General features: G+C 40.0%; 1 protein-coding gene across 2 annotated transcripts in view; it reads left to right on the top strand.

Moving 5' to 3' along the window:
• Positions 1-15,857, top strand: part of BCAT1 (branched chain amino acid transaminase 1) — a 97,038-nt gene that overhangs the window by 56,632 nt on the left and 24,549 nt on the right. For both annotated transcript variants that reach the window (XM_079774971.1, XM_079774972.1), the window contains exons 4-6: positions 1,417-1,527; positions 3,972-4,091; positions 14,098-14,261. In XM_079774971.1, the coding sequence (XP_079631097.1) occupies positions 1,417-1,527; positions 3,972-4,091; positions 14,098-14,261 (395 nt within the window). The remainder of the gene's footprint in view (positions 1-1,416; positions 1,528-3,971; positions 4,092-14,097; positions 14,262-15,857) is intronic.

Raw genomic sequence — 15,857 nt, 5'->3', positions numbered from 1 at the left:
AAAAATATATAATTGACATATAACATTCTATAAGCTTAAGGTGTACATTATGTATATTGCAGTACAATTGTCACTATAGCCTTAGCTAATTTCTCTATCATGTCCCATAATTATCATTTCTTTGTTGTGGTGGGAACAGTTAAGATCCAGTTTTTTAGCCATTTGCAGTTTATAGTACAGTATTATTTATGATCACTATGCTGTCCATTAAATATCTAAGGCTTATTTATCTACTACTTACACCTGCCAGCTCTATTTTAGAAAGTATTTGTATGATATATTGCTTTCTATATCTTTTTGTTTCAGATGTTTTTTAGTGAGTCCAATTTGATAGCCTTATCTTTTAACTGAAACTTTACTCTGATTATATTTAAAAAATTACTCCTATATTTGCCCTTGCAACATTGAAGTTTGTGCTTTTTAATTGTGCTACATGATTTATATTTCTTCTCTTTTCTCATGTAAGCTTTAAGGCCAGCAGCCTCTTAACAGCCCTACTTTTCATTACCATTCAGTTCAACGTATTTTCTCATTTCCCTTATTGTTCTTCTTTATCTCATGCTTTGTTTTGTAATGGTTTTCTTCTTTTCCAAACTATGGACATTTTCTAGTTATATTTCTCGTATTGATTTGTGGCTTACCTTCTGGTGGAGAACATGTGAAAACACCATGCATTGTGCAGGTGGTGTGGGCTGGGCTTTGTCCTGTGGGTTAGTTTGTTGTTCTTTCTCAAGTCTTTCATACCTTTATTGAGTTTAGCCTGTTTTTCTGCTGGTAACCTAGAGAACCTGTGTTAAAATTTCCCACTAACATGACTGATTTCCCCCTTTCTTTTGTATTTGCCAGTACATACCTGCTTCTCAGTCTTTTCACATCTCTGCGTAGTGATTTGTCTGGGGCAGCACGTTTAGAAAGGTGACATAGCCCCAACATAGTATGTCTTGACCTGCTTGGTTTTTATGGTTCTTGGAACTTAACCAGCTCTGGTCACATCTAGATTATCTACTATCCGGAGTCTGAATGAGCCAGATTCAATGAAAAGATACATGGGTATTTTGAGGGGCGCCCCTGGGCCTTTGGTCTCTGCCTCTGTTGTCTAGGCAGTTGATCCATGTTGTGGGGTTGGGGATGGTTTTCTTTTAATCCCCATAACTATATTATTTAGCAATATGGCTCTATCTAAGCACAGGATAACTGCATCCCCACCAGATTTTGGTAATAAAATAACTTGTTTCTATCGCGATTACTGTTACCAATCTGTCAGTTTGCATTTCTAGATTTAGGGATCTCTGGGTGAGGTCGGGGTCAACAGCTTTTCAGGATGAAGATGAGCACACACAGACAAGTCATTCCTTTGAACACAGGGATTGTTTTCATTTACTTAACCTCTAAGATTGCTCTCTCTTTCATCTTCAGTTATTTGAAGGAATGAAGGCATTTCGAGACGCAGATAATAAAATTCGACTCTTCCGGCCAAACCTCAACATGGATAGAATGCACCGATCTGCTCTGAGGGCAACTTTGCCGGTAGGTAAATTTAGGGATTTCTTTTGTGTTTTTCTTGACTCAATGATTCACTGTGAGTTTACCACCAAAGAAATAACTTCAGAATACTTATATATTCAGTACAGACCATATGAACACTGAAGTTGTATCTGATTTACTTTGTAATTAGTGAGGTAAAAATGTAAGGAAGTAACCAATACCATTTGGCAATTCCTCAATCTATTTCCTAGAGTGTCTGTGGGGGATTAACGTGTATGTGGGACATAAAAGGATAAGGAATAAAAACATGCCTCAAACAAAAGGAAATAAAATTTAAAGTCTGTATGAAATTATAACATTGAAAAAAGGAAAACATGGGGTGCCACACAGGTATTTTGGGGATATTTTGCCTAATTGCCTTAGACACTAGCAAGTATACAGTTATTTAAGTCATTATTTTGATATTTTACCCCAAGTTTTATTTTAAAAAGATGCACAATGATATAAAAAATGGTTTTTCATGGCCATTGGATCCTGGCTATGACTTTGTTATGGAGCAGAATTCATTATAAGGTGGGTTAGATTTAGATGCTAAACTTCACATGTAGGTGGAAATGATGTTGATTACTTTCATTCCCTGCGATGTGACCAGCTGCCATTTCTATATTCTGAGTATTTAGCCTCTAGAAGCCTAGCCCAAGCTGTGCATTTAAGAACCCCAGAATAGCCGAAACCGGTTTGGCTCAGTGGATAGAGCGTCGGCCTGTGGACTGAAAGGTCCCAGGTTCGATTCCGGTCAAGGGCATGTACCTTGGTTGCGGGCACATCCCCGGTAGGGGGTGTGCAGGAGGCAGCTGGTCGATGTTTCTCTCTCATCGATGTTTCTAGCTCTCTATCCCTCTCCCTTCCTCTCTGTAAAAAAATCAATAAAATATATTAAAAAAAAAAAAAAAAAAAGAACCCCAGAATAGCTAAACCCAAGTAACTACTCCTTATTAGCTAGGCTCTTCCTTCTTCTTTCTGTTTTTGTGACCAATGCTTCCTCCTTCTAAGGCCATAATATGATAGCAGAAGGGAAATTAAGGTAAGTTCTTTGGACTTGGTCCTAGTTTCATTCTTCTACCATTACAGACGGATCACTGGGGAAAACTTTAAAATGGGACAGAAGGAAAGGCAGTAATATTTATTGGATAGCAACTATGCCACAAACTGTTATGTGGTTTTACATTCTTCACCTGGTTAATCATAACAGTAAGCCATTGTCAAGAAGGTGTATGTATTGTGAATTTTAGTAGCACCTATGTACAGAGATGAACACTTGAGCCTAGAGAGGTTAAATGACTTGCCTAAAGTCACACAGCATGAAGGGTAAGAAAGTGGGTGCACGTTTTTAAAGTCCTAGTCAGGTTCCCTTTCCACTAAACATTGTCTAGACAGCAGTACCAGAGACCCAAGCAGGTGTACAGGGGGCGGATGGGGGGTATGTCCTATATGATTGGCAATCTCAATTTCTGTAATATTATTATACTGTGACTGCTGTTAAAAATTAGTATTTAAATAGCCAAATCCTGATGTTATGAGCTCTATTCAGATGCATATTTCTGACTTATTTCTACTTTGGATAACCTATCACATTCTGAAAGCATGTTTCTCTATCCTTCCAAGTGAGTAGAAACTACTTATTTTACAAACTAGAGGCCCGATGCATGAAAAATTCGTGCAAGAGTAGGCCTTCCCCCAGCTGCCAGCACTGGCTTCCCTCCGACACCCGGACCCACGAGGATTCCCTCTGGCCGCCGGCAGGCACCTGGGACCAGAGGCTACACTCTGGCCCTGGCTTCGTTCTGGATGTCTGGAAGGACGTCCGATCTAATAAGCATATTACCCTTTTATTATTATAGATTGTCACTCATTTAGTATATGAAAATCTGTTCCTCCATAGAAATAAACTGTTCTTAGCTTTTGTTCATTTTCCTACTGGGTAATCTGTCTTTTTCTTACTAATTTTCAGAATATTGTAACATATTCCAGTATAATCTTTGTTGGTTATGTTACAAATAACTTCACCCAGTTTCCTGCTTCTAACATCTTTTGAAGAATAGAAATCCTTATGTTTTAAGTAGTCAAATTTTATTCATATTTTCCTTATGATTTGTGCTTTATGTCTCTTATTTAAGAATTCTTTTCTACCTTAAGGTGACACCAAATTTTGTATTTTCTTTAAATAAAAGTCTTATGTTTTACACATTTAAGTGTATGATCCAATTTTAGTTGATATTTGGGGTGTGGTAAGAGGTAGGGATCCAATTTTATATTTTCCCCATATGGATAGTCCATTATCCTATCATAATTGGGTAGGAAATACCACTAAATTTTTTTATTTGGTTTTATTACTTTTTTAACAGTCTGAAGCTTTCTTGAGGATTTTATTTTATTGCTACAAATGAAGAAAATTCCATTATTCATTATGTTTTTCATTTCTTCAGGGATTTGACAAAGAAGAGCTTATGGAGTGTATTAAACAGCTTGTGAAATTGGATCAAGAATGGGTTCCATATTCAACATCTGCTAGTCTATATATCCGTCCTACACTCATTGGAACTGAGGTACCAACTGACTCCCTGTTTGGGGATACTTTGGTGGGGAAGTTATCATTGTTTATTCTTGTGTGAAACTTCTAGTGAGGGGTGTGAAATCGTTCCCAGTAGCATCACTAATGACTCCTTTCTTCTGATAATCAAGACCAGGTGTCAGCAAACATTTTCTTAAAGGGCCAGAGAGTAAATAGTTTAGGCTTTGTGGGCCATCTAGTTTCAGTCACAACTACTCAACTCATCCATTATAGCACAAAAGTAGCCATGGATATAAACGCAAATGAGTAAAGGAATGAGCAAGGAATGAGGTTGTTGCCTGCCTGTAATCAAGACTAACCATTATTTCCTCAGTTTACCAGTGTAGTGCCTCTGCTTCTGATGCACTTCTTCAGGTCTAGAACTAGAAATGATTTTGAAATTTAAAGGAAGGAGAGCTGCTACTTTTTATTTTCATTTTTCTGAAGACTTGGGATTGCTCCTTGGGTAAGGAATGGGAGTGAAGGGCCCTCTTCCCCTATAACCAGTGAGGAGGAATCCTATATAATAAAAGGGTAATATGCAAATTGACCCTAACAGCAGAACAACCAGTCGCTAGGATGCACACTGACCACCAGGGGGCAGATGCTCAACACAGGAGCTGGCCCCTGGTGGTCAGTGTGCTCCCACAGGGGTAGCTCTGCTCAGCCACAAGCTGGGCTGATGGCTGCGAGTACAGTGGCGGTGGCGGGAGCCTCTCTTGCCTCCTTAGCAGCACTAAGGATGTCCAGGGAGCGGGCCTAAGCTGGCAGGTGGACATCCCTCAAGGGCTCCTGGGCTGCCAGAGGGATGTCTGACTGCCAGCTTAGTCCTGATCCCCTGAGTATTGGGCCTAAGCTGGCAGGTGGACATCCCCTGAGGCAGTGGTTGCCAACCTTTCGGACTTCACGGACCACCAGTGGTCCACGGACCACCGGTTGGCGACCACTGCTCCAAAGGTTTCCTTAAACCAGTGGTCGCTGACCTTTCAGACCTCACGGACCACCAGTGGTCCACAGACCACCAGTTGACGACTGCTGCCCTGAGGGGTCCCAGACTGCGAGAGGGTGCAGGCCAGGCTGAGGGACCCCCCGCCCCCCCGAGTGCATGAATTTTCATGCACCAGGCCTCTAGTTGTTAATAAAAATACTACATTTTCAGTGGGTGAAAATTTGAAAAACAATTGCTCTATAAAGTTCACATTATTAAACAAAATACTAAACATTAATACAATGACATCCTGTAAAACACTTAAATTAAAGGGCAAAATCATGCATATTACCAAAATATTTCTTGTAATAAAAGAATGTCAGTATCATTTTAATCAATATCTTCTGAAACACTTCTTTATAGTTAGTTAAAAACTTTATGAGAAACTAAAAGCTTGAGTGCTTTAATTGCAAATTAAGGTAAAATCTGAAATAAAAATATTTTAATAAAGAACATCTACACAAATAGTTTCCAAATTTTTTCTTTTCCAGACAAGAAGCTAAAATTAGATGATTCTCAGATGGTTAGGTTCAATACTGGATACCTTATAACTCTACATCTAAAAAAGCCAGCATTTGCTGATTTCGTCACCTGTTTTATCCAACTTCACCCTATTTAGTAACTCCAGGCAGGTTCAGCTATATGAACACACACACATACACACACACACACACATGCATGCATGCACACTTTTATTTTTTCAGTGATTCTTATCAGTGTACAGGTGCTTTGACCATAGTCAACAGCAAACTATGCACAACCACAACTTCTGAAATTCCTTTGATCATTGCTCCTAGCCTTCCACTTTTTCAATCAGTCAGATTTCATCACTCTCTCCATTAGAGAGGTGGTGGAGGGAGACAGTACTAAATAATATCAGGGCTGAGAATAAGTGTCATTAGAGGAGTTGAAGCTGATGGTAGGGACAACCCTCCAGGCTGTCAGGAGTCAGCTCACTCTGCCCCTTTGACCAGATCTCAGACTGTTGCCACAGATCTGCAAGCTACCAGCAGATTCGACTTTTCAGCTGCCCTCGCAGACAAACTGCCCTTGGCTCTCGTGGAAGTTGATTAATTCCTCATACTCAGTCAACTCGTTTGCTCCCACATTGGAGTGCCCCTAAACACACTTCTGGAGTTGAGCTCAACTAGAGAAGCGGTTTACTTTTGGTGAATACTAGCTTTAGATGCACAGAATACAATCTGAATAATGCAGAAACATTTTAAGTCACTTCATATAAATAGTTTCCTCATTCACGACTCCATTGGAAATCTTTCTGGATGAAATTTTCATGAGAGCTCACATTAAAAATCTTGCTGCCAAATGGTCCACTCCTTGATTTCTGGTCCGCTCCACAGGGAGTTTAAGGGCTTATACATTTTATAGACATGCCTTCCTTTTCCTTTTATCACCTTGTAAAATCATTTCGCATATAATTTAATCAATAATCAAACAGTTCCATGGAAAGAATTGTCTTTATTCATAGCCTTTGTTTATTTATATCTTATCTTTTCACAATTAGCCTCTATTGCATTCAAGAAGCTGAATAGATTTGCAAACTAGGTGTTACAGCATCAATTTATAATCATTAACTTGGGTTTTGCTCACACTTTTAATGTATTCTTCTGTAACCTTATTTGATATATATATGTATATATATATATATTCATTTGAGTGCTTATAAACAACATTAAATTGTCATTTGCACATATTAATAGCCCTATTCTAGAATCTTCAGACCTTGTGTCTGTTTTTAGAGATCAGCTTATTTGCATTGATTAAAGCCTTGATAATCAGCTTCTTTTATCAGGCCACTCCTACCAATGGAAACCCTCTTGAGTCTATTCCTGTCCATTTCAACTTTATCACAGGGGATGACTGTTATCTTTAATTTTATTTTTTGGAGTCATGGTGCACCTGGTTACTAATGACACCCCTCAGTTCATGGCACTTGTCACAGGTTGTATGTAGTCCCTCTCGTTGTTGTTTTATTTCCCTTTGTCTTCATTTCCCACTCCTCTCCTCTTCCCTCATTGGAAATTATTCTCATGTATTGAGTGAATATTCTTTTGGTTTGTATGTGTTTTTAAGTATTCTCTTATTCCTTTGTATGTCTGAAATTTTAGTTTATATAAAGGATTTTGTCCTGTAGATCTCACTGTGTTTCTTAACTTCTTCCCTCAGCACTGATTTTTTCTTTCTATCCAGTTTACTCTGAGTATTTCCAGTCCATTACTTTTCACTGCTGCATAGTATTTAATGCTGGACATCTACCACACTTTGCCCCAGTTCCTTTACTGGGATTCCATTTCCCTGTTACTTCATGTAATACAGCAACGAGCAGTTTGAAAATATACAACCCAGGGAATTATGTAACATCCTTTCCCCTTCGGCAGCCCATTCAGGATCCTCTTCCTCACATGGTTGCCTGGAGTGAGACTTGTCTATTAATTGTAGTTGTCAGCTCTCCGTGTTGGTCTTATCTGTCTCTATTTCAGGCTCAGTGCTGTGCTTGGCCCAGCCCATGGAACCAAGCTGGATGGAATCACACAGTCGGTCTGAGTGCTGAGGCTAGGTCCGTGAGGAGATTCTGGTTTTGAGGCTCAGTGATGATACAAGGAATTTCTTATCATCTAGAGGAGGGGCTGGCAAACCTGTCTGTGAAGGGCTAGGTAGCCACTCAACTCTCAACTCTGCCTTTGTATCACAAACACAGCAGCAGGCAACACGTGAATGAACGCGCACATTCCAGTACAACTTTTTAACAAATGGGCAATAGGCTGAAGTACTGGCTCTGATCTGGAGTCCTTTCAGAAAGGGAAGTGAAGCATGGCTTTTCCGAGGCTGACTCATTCTGCCTCTTCCTGAGTGCTTCCCCATCGAGTAGTCTTGAGGACTTGTGTAATCACCCAGGCTAACATTTCTGTTGATTTCAAATTTACCAACCTGTATTTCCCAGGTCATCTGTATAATATTTCTTGTCTTTTCCCCAAATACTTATTCTCCACAGTTCCAACATTAAGTGCGGAATATAGTTCTGTGGTCACATCGGCAGTCATCTTAACGCTCTGTGTATTGGCATGGACTCACCATTGTTACTATTATCAATAATTATTTATAAAAACAAAAATAACAATTGCTCTTTCTTAAATTATTAGAAAAAGATCAGGCCCTGGGTGTTTTCCACAGATTATTTAATGCAGTCCTTATCCTGACCCTGTGAGCAGGCATTACTGCCTTCACATGTTAGGTAAGAAAGTTAAACATTGTTTTTGTCTATTTCACCTTATCTTTAGTTTCCCTTAAAACTTACGCTTTTGTAAAAATAAATTTTAAGATCATTCTTATTTAAAAACTAAAAGAGAGTTGAGTGCTCAGTTAAATTTGCACTATCTTTCTCTTTGAACAGATTGAGAAATAAACTTAGCCCTGTCCCTTACCCGTCTTAGAACAAGTCTCAGGAGAGTCCGGACTTTAGCTTCCCCCGTAATTCTTTCAATGTCCACATATTAATCATCTGTTAGTCTAGAGGTGCACTAAAGGAAACCAGGAAAGAGACAAGGATCATTTTTTCTCTGGTATCAATGTAACATATTAGGTTTTGTATGAAATAAATAAAAAAATCAAAATAATTCAAGTATGGCAAATAGTCATTTAGGTTGTTTTTATAGCCCTTTTCTATAAACAACATCTTATTAAAATGTATAGTCCTTTGGCAAATATTTAGTTAACTTGATATAATAATGTGCGATGCTATGTATAGGGGACAAAGATGGTCTTGCACTGTGTGAAGTGTACCGATTAGCAAGAGGCAGAACATTAAACAGTTGTAAGAAAGTGTGATAGGCATTTTATCTAAACCTAAGGAAGTGCAGGATGCTGTAACAGCACATAACACGAGTACTTAACCTTGTCTAGAGGTCTCATTTCCTGAAGTAATATTTCAATGACACTTAAGTGGAGATGGAAGTGTTTGTATTACTTAGGAGAGAGAGGGGATGTCTTAGTCTGCTCTGGCTGCCACGACTGAATACCACGGACTGGGTATCTTAAACACCAGAATTTATTTTCTTATAATTCTGGAGCCTGGAAGTCCAAGATCAAAGTGCCAACAGGGATGGTGTCTGGTGAGGCCTCCCTGTAGATGTCCACCTTCTCACTGTGTCCTTACAGGGCCTTCTGGGTGTGAGGAGAAGAAAAGGGGGGCGGGGAGGTCAGGGAGCTGAGGCTCATCGTTCTGTGTCTCTTCTTCTAAAGAGAGATCCCAGCCCTATTGGATGAGGGCTCCACTCTTTTGACCTCATTTAACCTTCATTACCTTCTTAAAGGCTTTATTTATCTCCTAGTACTGTGGGTTGGTGGTTAGAGCGGCAACATATGACCGCTCTATATGGCGGGGAGATACATTTCAGTTCATAATGGGGAGAGGATGGAAGGAGAGTATTCCAGGTAAAGGGGGTAGGACAGGAAAATATCCAGAGGTAGGAAGGTCAGGAGGAATCCAAAGGGAAAAGGGTTCCCTGTGGTTGGAGCTTAAGATGCTTAGAGTGTGAGCGCTAGGGTGAAGGCTGGGGATGCAGGAAAGCAAGCCCCAGGTTGAACTCTTCAGGTTAGGAAATCTTAGGTACCCCACTGATTCCCCGCCCCCCACCCCACTTAAACTTTTACATTGTCAAAAGAGCTCTGAATTAACAGGAGAAGATCTAGCGTTTAATAACTCTGAAACCTTGGGGAAATCATTTGTTTTGAGCCTCAGTTTCTCCAACTTAAAAATAGTCATGCTATAACCCTTAACTTCCTGGATTGTTGGCTGAGAGGAGATAATGACTGTGAAATGTCTTAGGAACAAAAAAGTGCTATATAATTACTGAGGATTTTTTTTTAAAACCTTTCACCAAACCAACTAGCTCTCTACAAAAACACTGCGTGGGTGGATTTGTTATCCCTTCCTTTTGTGATACACTCTCAAGGCCCTGCATGGACCACCCCGGAGTCCAATATTCTTTACTGTTTTCTTTGCTTATCTTTCAAAAGAACTGGCAAAATTGAAAAAACAAAAACAAAGACAGGTTGTTCTTTGGATTAAAATTAAAAAAAGTCATGCTGCCCTTTCTGAAAAAATGTTCTTGTTATTCCCAATTATCCTATTTCTTCTCTGTCCTATGTGCATTGCCTAGACAGAATTATTCTCAAGCCTCACTGCCACCATGCTTTTCTATCCTCCAGGCCAAAACGTGTGACTGTTATTGCTTTCCTCAGCTCACTAAGCTCTTTCTGCCGTGGTTCACAGTATCTCTGAAATCCTGCCTTTTTAGACAGAGTGGTTAATTTTCGCTGTGACAGGTCTCTTTATTTTTCATCACTCCCAAGTGCCGTGTTATTCTGTGCAAAACATGTATGTATTCAATAGCCTTGTATATGTATCTGTGAGGTGTAATGTAAAGTAAGAAAAGTCTTTCTTGTTTTGTACACATCAGAATTTCAATTTCAAATTCATTGTGGTCCCTTGAGAAGTTATAGACTCTGCATCTGAGATTTATATTTCTCATTTTCCATGTGTTTTTTTAAATTTTTTATATTAATATGTTTTTATTGATGTCAGAGAGAGGAAGGAAGAGGGAGAGAGGGATACAAACATCATTGATGAGAGAGAATCATCGATTGGCTGCCTCCTATATGTCCCTTACTGGGGACAGAGCTCACAACCCGGGCATGTGCCCTGACTGGAAATCAAACCGGGACCTCCTGGTTCATGGGTCGACACTCAACCACTGAGACACACCAAGCAGACGATGGGGTGTTTTCTTTAAATGCCCTCCTCAATTAATTATGTATGAAAACAATCAAAAGAAGCAAGTAGAGAAGAATGAAAAAATTAAAGTCCTCATAAGGAAATGAGACATTGAAACTGATGTACATAACTTATCAGCTGTTATCTTTCATTACTTCTCTCTATTTTCATAGCTTCTGCTTTATTTGATCAGAAGCCTGACCTTGTCATTATGAAATTATGTTTATGCTGTTTGACTTATATTATATAACAAACTGCGAGAGCTGTAGCTGTTGCACAGAATTTAAATTGCCTTTGAGGATAAAAGGGAGAATTAAGACAAAGAATGGTTCCTGAGGCTAGAAACCCAACCAGCAAGCTCCCTTCCTAATGGAGTTACATTTTATTTATCTCCACTCTTAAAGCACTGTGACCTTTTCCAGTAAAGCCACAGAGTTCTTTTCTTAGAAAGACAGTCAATATGAGTTATCATTTGAGGATGAAGGCAACTCAGTTGTACTTGTAAAACATCAGTTGACCTTGCCTAAATTTCAGAAAATAAAATGCCAGTACACATAAACACATTTTCTCTCAGCATTGAAAAGTTCTAGTCTATAATTTACTTGCTTGCCAAGAATAGAAGTATCACTTAAAGATTTACTGGGATATTTTCCCCCAGAAGTAGATTTACTCTATTTCCCATTGGTGCTCTCTTTACCACCACCTAGTGGAATATATGAACTTTGCCTGTGGGTTTACAATGGGAGAAGGAAAAGAATAAGATGAAATTTATCTTGGAAAAAATTTTCCATGATGATGAGTTACTGTTACTTTTTTAGTAATAATGCAGGTTGCAAAAAACACATGAGCTCAGAGTGAAGAAAGCCCAGGAATTCATGTGGTATCTAATAAAATGCTTATCCACAAATAAAGCTATTTTATTCAGAAACCTAGAAGCTGGATAAGTCACAGAGACTGTCTTGCCTATTGTACTTCTAAATTATGTTCAGAGGCTTCTCTTAATTTCTCAAGATGAGGCTCCATAAAAATTTAAAATATTAAGCTTCAAAGCTCCTTTGCTAGGAAGGGATCATTGTACTTAAACTGATAGGTGAGTAAAAATGCAGAGATAAGATAGTCAGTTTTTATCCAAGCTGGGAAGAAAGGCAGATGCCTGTATTCTAAGGTGTTCTCTCCCAAACAATGAAACAAACAAACAAACAAAAAGGCAAATGAAGCTTTAAGGCTCTTCGCTCTGTATTGGTGGGGGAGCTCTGTTCAGCCTCTGTTAAAGAACAAACACAAGCGAGCAAAAACCAAAAATCTGTTATTTATTGACTCATTTCTTTAACTTGGCTACCCGTCATAGTGCCATTTCCTCTGTGGCCACCAGGCGTGGTCCTCATGTTTACATGGAATGTGAGTAGAATCATCTTCCCTTTTCCTCAGGGGGGCATGCCTTTCAGATGGCATCAGTGTGACCCGATACAGACACATTTTTTATGCTCATGAATATTTTGCTTACCAGATTCTTCTTTTTTAAATATAATACCCAAGATATGTTTTTATTGATTTTGGAGAGAGAGGAAGGGAGAGAGAGAGAGAGAGGCATCAATGTGAGAAACTGATCAGTTGCCTCCTGTATGTGCCCTGACTGGGGATCATATCTGCAACCTTTTGCCCAGCTGGTGTGCTCAGTGGTTGAGCATCAACTCCTGAACCAAGAGGTCACTGGTTCAATTCCTGGTCAGAGCACATGCCTGGGTTACAGGCTTAATCTCCAGTAGGGGGCGTGCAGGTGGCAGCTGTTGGGTGTTTCTCAGCAATGTTTCTCTCGCTCTATCCCTCTTCCCTTCTCTCTCTAAAATCAATAAAAATATTTGAAAAACAAAACAAAAAAAACCTGCAACCTTTTGGTGCAGGGGACAATGCTCCAACCAACTGAGCTACCTGGCCAGGGCTACCTACTTGATTCTTGATGATGTATGCATAAGTAGGGGGAACAAGGCCTAGGGAGGGGAGTGGGAAATATAATTAAAACTCAGAAAAAAAAGTATATCACTTGATACACTTTCAGCCTGTTTCATCAAACAAGACAAAAGCCACAGAATCCACTGGAATTGAATTTCCTCTCATTCTTTCCCTGGCAGATTTCTACCCCCATCCAGCCAACCAGGCTCTAGTGAAGACTCGACACAAGCATTTTATATCCCAGGACTCCCTACGGAAGAGTCCTGACTTGTTTTCTTACTTCCTGAGTGGCACAGAAGGGCTCTGTGACCTCTGTTGCCTAAATGATAGGTAGCCTTCAAAACTCCCAGCCTCTCAATTTTTCTCCTTAATAAACAACTGACACTAATTGCTTGTAACTGCCATTGTGCTGAAGGGATGCATATGATTTTGCACTGTTGGCTTATGGTGAATGTTGGTGGGAAAGGCCATCTTCTGTCTTTGGGGAGTTACATTTATCTTGTCTGGTGTTTGCCTCTAGCATCGCTACACCCCTGCTGTCTGTACCCGTCACAGTGAGGCCTGGTAATGCACAGTTTCCTATATCTCCCTGCTGCTGGAGCCCCTGGCATGTCTAGGAAAACAGAAGGGGAGGTTAAAGAACCAAATATTAGCCCTAGCTGGTTTGGCTCATTGGATAGAGAGTTGGCCTATGGACTGAAGGGTCCCAGGTTTAATTCCAGTCAAGGGTACGTACCTCGGTTGCAGGCTCAATCCCCAGCTCTGATCGATGGTTCTCTCTCTGTCTCTCCCTCTCCCTCTACTCTCTCTAAAAAAAAAAAAAAAAAATCAATGGAAAAATATCCTCTGGTGAGGATTAACAAACAAAAGAAAAGAAGAAGCAAATATTATATTTTTCACCCCCAAAGACTAAAATTATATCTGAGTTCTTCCCTTTTTCCATTTCCAATCAATGCAACATTGAAGGGTGTTATATAGCTGGCTGTTAAAAAATACACTTCACTAAAAACCCTACTAACCAAAAAGGGACATACTTGCTTTTCCTCTAAAAAGCAAAACAACTCAGAAAGCAAAGCATAATGAAGCGTACGTACTCCATTCTCTGTGTTTTCTTCTTAGAAGACCATTGGGCTTTGTGTCACTCACTGTTAGAAGTAACAGTTCCTGTCCTTTGCTGGCCCCTTTGGGAGACAGTTACAGCTTTATTCCAGACTTTAAGGCTGGTGTGTACATTTTAAATGAACAGTTGTGTGTACGTTTAATTTATTGCAGCCTTCTCTTGGAGTCAAGAAGCCTACCAAAGCCATGATCTTTGTGATCTTGAGCCCAGTGGGATCTTACTTTTCGAAGGAAACCTTAAATCCCGTCTCCCTGTGGGCCAATCCGAAGTTTGTAAGAGCCTGGAAAGGTGGGACTGGGGACTGCAAGATGGGAGGGTAAGTAAATCTGTGTTTCTGTCTAAAGGAAAGAGTTCCTCACCATCATTGAGTTGCCATTTCACCTCTATCCCTGTACATATATGAATATTCCAATCATAATGCTCGTTTTTGTTTTGGGTTTAGTTTTCATGTTTTACCTGTCGCCCCCTATTGGGAGAAACATTGGATATATGCATAGCCATGAATTGAAATAAGTAATAAAAAGAGGAATCAAATCAGTGATTTGAATGAACTGCCCTTGGACGCTGGCCCTCTGGCTGCAGGCTGTCGGCTGGCATTAAAGAGTGTCTGGTGCTGGGGCCAAGGCCCTCCGATGGCTCCAAGGGGTCCTGTCTGGGGAAGGTGCCTGCTTCATTGAAGTGCTGTCTTCATTGCTACAGATTGTAGCCATCCATACCTGCTGCCAATTGGCTGAAGGACAGCCCTGCTTTGGCGCCGGCAGGCCAGTCTCATAGGCCATATGTAGCTGGCTGGAAAGAAAAGAGCATCTGAGAAGTGTTAGACAATTTCAGGGGTGGACTTGGCCGTGAATGGGGAATGCCCCTGTGGGCGAGCAAGAATAGCTGCGTTAACCAGCATGGGCTCTTCCTTTATGAATACCGAGTGCTGATGTGGTCACATATCCAGGCAGTAGCAGCCCTGGAAGGTGGCTCAGTGGCAGGCTTCTGGGCCCTCGTACAAAATGCAGAGTCAGGAAATCATGGGAGAATCGAATGATGTGCTGCTGGGATGTGAGAGAGACATTGAAGCTGTCTTTGACCCTCAGGTAGTCTATCTCTATTTCTACGCAAAAAAAAAAAAAAAGGTTATAAAAGTCTATGACCTGTCATCCCTGCTTGTAGTCTCAGCAACTGCATTCTGTCAATGGATAGGGAAATCCTAGCACAGTTTGTTAAAATAAGAAGTCCCTTTCTTTTCCTTCTGGTTGAGCGCACTCCTTCCTGAATGTGTCCTAGGCCAGCCAGGCTGAAATTGCTTCTGTTTACTCTCCTGATTTCTCATTTACTCATTCAGACTTCTTTATATGCACTGCACACCATCTGTATTACTTTGTTAAAACTTCTTTTAGAGTGCATATTACAATAAATCAACAATCTTGATAAAGAGGTAATAATTTAAAATAGTTTATCTTCTTTATATCTTGCTTTCTAGCTCCCCCGACCTGTCTAGGGAAAAGATAACATGGCTACATTGGGAAATAGTGGGGTCTGGCTGATGTGGCTCAGTGGTTGAGCATCGATCTGTGAACCAGGAGGTCACGGTTCGATTTTGGGTCAGGGCACATGTCCAGGTTGCGGGCTTGATCTCTAGTAGAGGATTAAGTACCTAGTACTCTGGCAGGTAGGAGTCTCTCAACAGACCATAGTTGATATGAGGTGCTTTCTTAATCATCTCCTTGACTCTATCTTAGGAGCAATCAATTGGATTTTATACAACAGAATTTACTCTTGGAGAGGTGTACTTAATATATCTTTTCTCAGATATTTATTCCATTTAAAATTATATTAAAACATTTCTATGTAGACAGTTTTCCCTTTTTTTTTCTTTTCATTTTTCTCTTTCCTCCAAGGAAATGTGTTTCTCTTCTGAATA

The sequence above is a fragment of the Cnephaeus nilssonii genome (assembly GCF_951640355.1).
Source record: "Cnephaeus nilssonii genome assembly, chromosome: 6".
Taxonomy (NCBI): domain Eukaryota; kingdom Metazoa; phylum Chordata; class Mammalia; order Chiroptera; family Vespertilionidae; genus Cnephaeus; species Cnephaeus nilssonii.
This window is presented reverse-complemented; position numbering and strand designations above follow the sequence as displayed.